Source organism: Myotis davidii, unplaced genomic scaffold (genome assembly GCF_000327345.1).
Source record: "Myotis davidii unplaced genomic scaffold, ASM32734v1 scaffold887, whole genome shotgun sequence".
NCBI classification, from domain to species: Eukaryota; Metazoa; Chordata; class Mammalia; order Chiroptera; family Vespertilionidae; genus Myotis; species Myotis davidii.
Genome location: NW_006299307.1, coordinates 7,215 through 8,970, shown reverse-complemented (window position 1 = coordinate 8,970; position 1,756 = coordinate 7,215). Strand labels below are relative to the sequence as shown.

The following is a 1,756-nucleotide window of genomic DNA, read 5'->3' as shown; positions in this document are numbered from 1 at the left end:
GTACGAGTTCAGGTCGTTGTGCCTTGATGGCCTGTACCCAGTAAACATCTGATGATCCAAATCCTCCCCTCCCTCGGGAGGCACTTGTTGCTGTTCTACCTGCCTTAGGATAGGGAATGAGCAAGAGCTGCGCTATTCTTTGCCCTGACTTTATTACAGAAATTGTTGTAGGGGAATGTGTCATAATCCTTATTTCTCCTGTGTAGTCCTCATCAATAACTCCAGGGGCCACATGCAATTCCTTCATGGCAATGCTGCTCCTACCTAAAATTAAACCCATAGTGCCTTTCGGAAGCGGCCCATATACCCCTGTAGGTAAGGCCTGCATTCCCATTTCTGGAGTTAATACTGTGTAGGTGGAGGCACAGAGGTCCAGTCCTGCGCTTCCTGGGGTTGCCCTGTATAATTCCTGAATGGATTTCCCTGTTGCAGGCTGGGTTCGCTCTGCGGTGCCCCGTAACACTGTTGAGGGGCCCGGGGCTGGCCCCTCTTCCCCTTTCCCTGCATCCGGAGCAAAGGATTTCCTTGACTGTCTTTTTTGGAGCGGCATTCATTTGCCCAATGTTTGCCTCTCTTGCGTCTAGGTCAGGTCCCAGGCTGCTTGCTCCCATCCTGTTTCTTAGGGCATTGTCTGACTTGATGACCCAGCTGTCCACATCCATAACAGCTACCAGGTGGACCGGCTGTTAGTTGACCCTTAGACTTTTGCTGCTGGAACAAAACTTCCTTGACAGTTTTTCCTTGTAAAGCAGCAGCAATAGCGAGTCCTTGGGCATAGGAGGGCCCGATATCTGAACAAAGCCTTACATAATCAGATAAACTGCTTTTCTTTCTGAAGGGGCGTATAGCCGCCTGACATGCTGAGTTAGCATTTTCAAAGGCAAGCTGTTTCACCAGTAACATGCCTGACTCTCCGTCTCCTATAAGTCTTCCTGCTGCTTGTAACAACCTGGATACAAAGTCCTGAAAAGGCTCATCAGGCCCCTGACGGATTTTGGACAAGTCCTCTGTCTGCCTACCACGAGGTGGCAATTTCTTCCATGCCCTTAAGGCTGCTGTATTAGTTTGGGCATAGACACCTGCAGCAAAGTGAATTTGCTGATCAGTTTCTCGGTAAATGCCTTCTCCTGCTAACATGTCCAACACAATGGGTATTTGTTGAGTCCTGTTTAGTTCTGCGGTGACCTGACATTGCTCTGCAAATTCTGACTTCCATAGAAGATAATCTCCTCCACTCAAGCATGCCCTAGCCAACTGCTTCCAATCATTAGGAGGCAATGCTTCGTGGCTAGGCTTTCTAAGAGAACCCCAGTAAAAGGAGCTGTAGGGCCATATTGGGCACATGCTGTTTTTAATTCCTTCAACTGCTTAAAGTGAAGAGGCTGATGGTATCTTTGCCTTCCTCCCTGTCCATCATCTCTCTCCATTATGGGGTATAATTGAAACCCCCCTGTATCTTCCCCTCTTTCCACTGCTTTTTTTGCAGGGTAAGTTGAAGGGGAGATCTGGCAGCCTCCTGCGGCCTGCTATCTACCCGGAGGTTTGTAGGTCCCCACGGAGGGTCCTGATTAGGCAAAGAAGGTATAGTCAAAGCTCTCGGTTCCGGTGTTTCTTGTACTACATCTATGACTGGCGTTTTTGCAGGTGGTGGGGTAGCTGTCCCATGCAGGGTCGCTCGAGAGGACGCCCGCGAGGGTACAGGTGTTATGACTTTTCTAGACACAGTTTGCTGCTCAACCTTGCCAGTTAAGGCTGC

General features: G+C 49.5%; 1 protein-coding gene across 1 annotated transcript; it reads right to left on the bottom strand.

The window, feature by feature from the left end:
• Positions 1-342: 342 nt before the first annotated feature.
• On the bottom strand, positions 343-1,427 carry LOC107184842 (endogenous retrovirus group K member 10 Gag polyprotein). Its single transcript, XM_015571193.1, is given in 2 exon segments — positions 343-1,283; positions 1,286-1,427. Coding segments are annotated over 2 exon segments (1,083 nt in total).
• Positions 1,428-1,756: the final 329 nt, after the last annotated feature.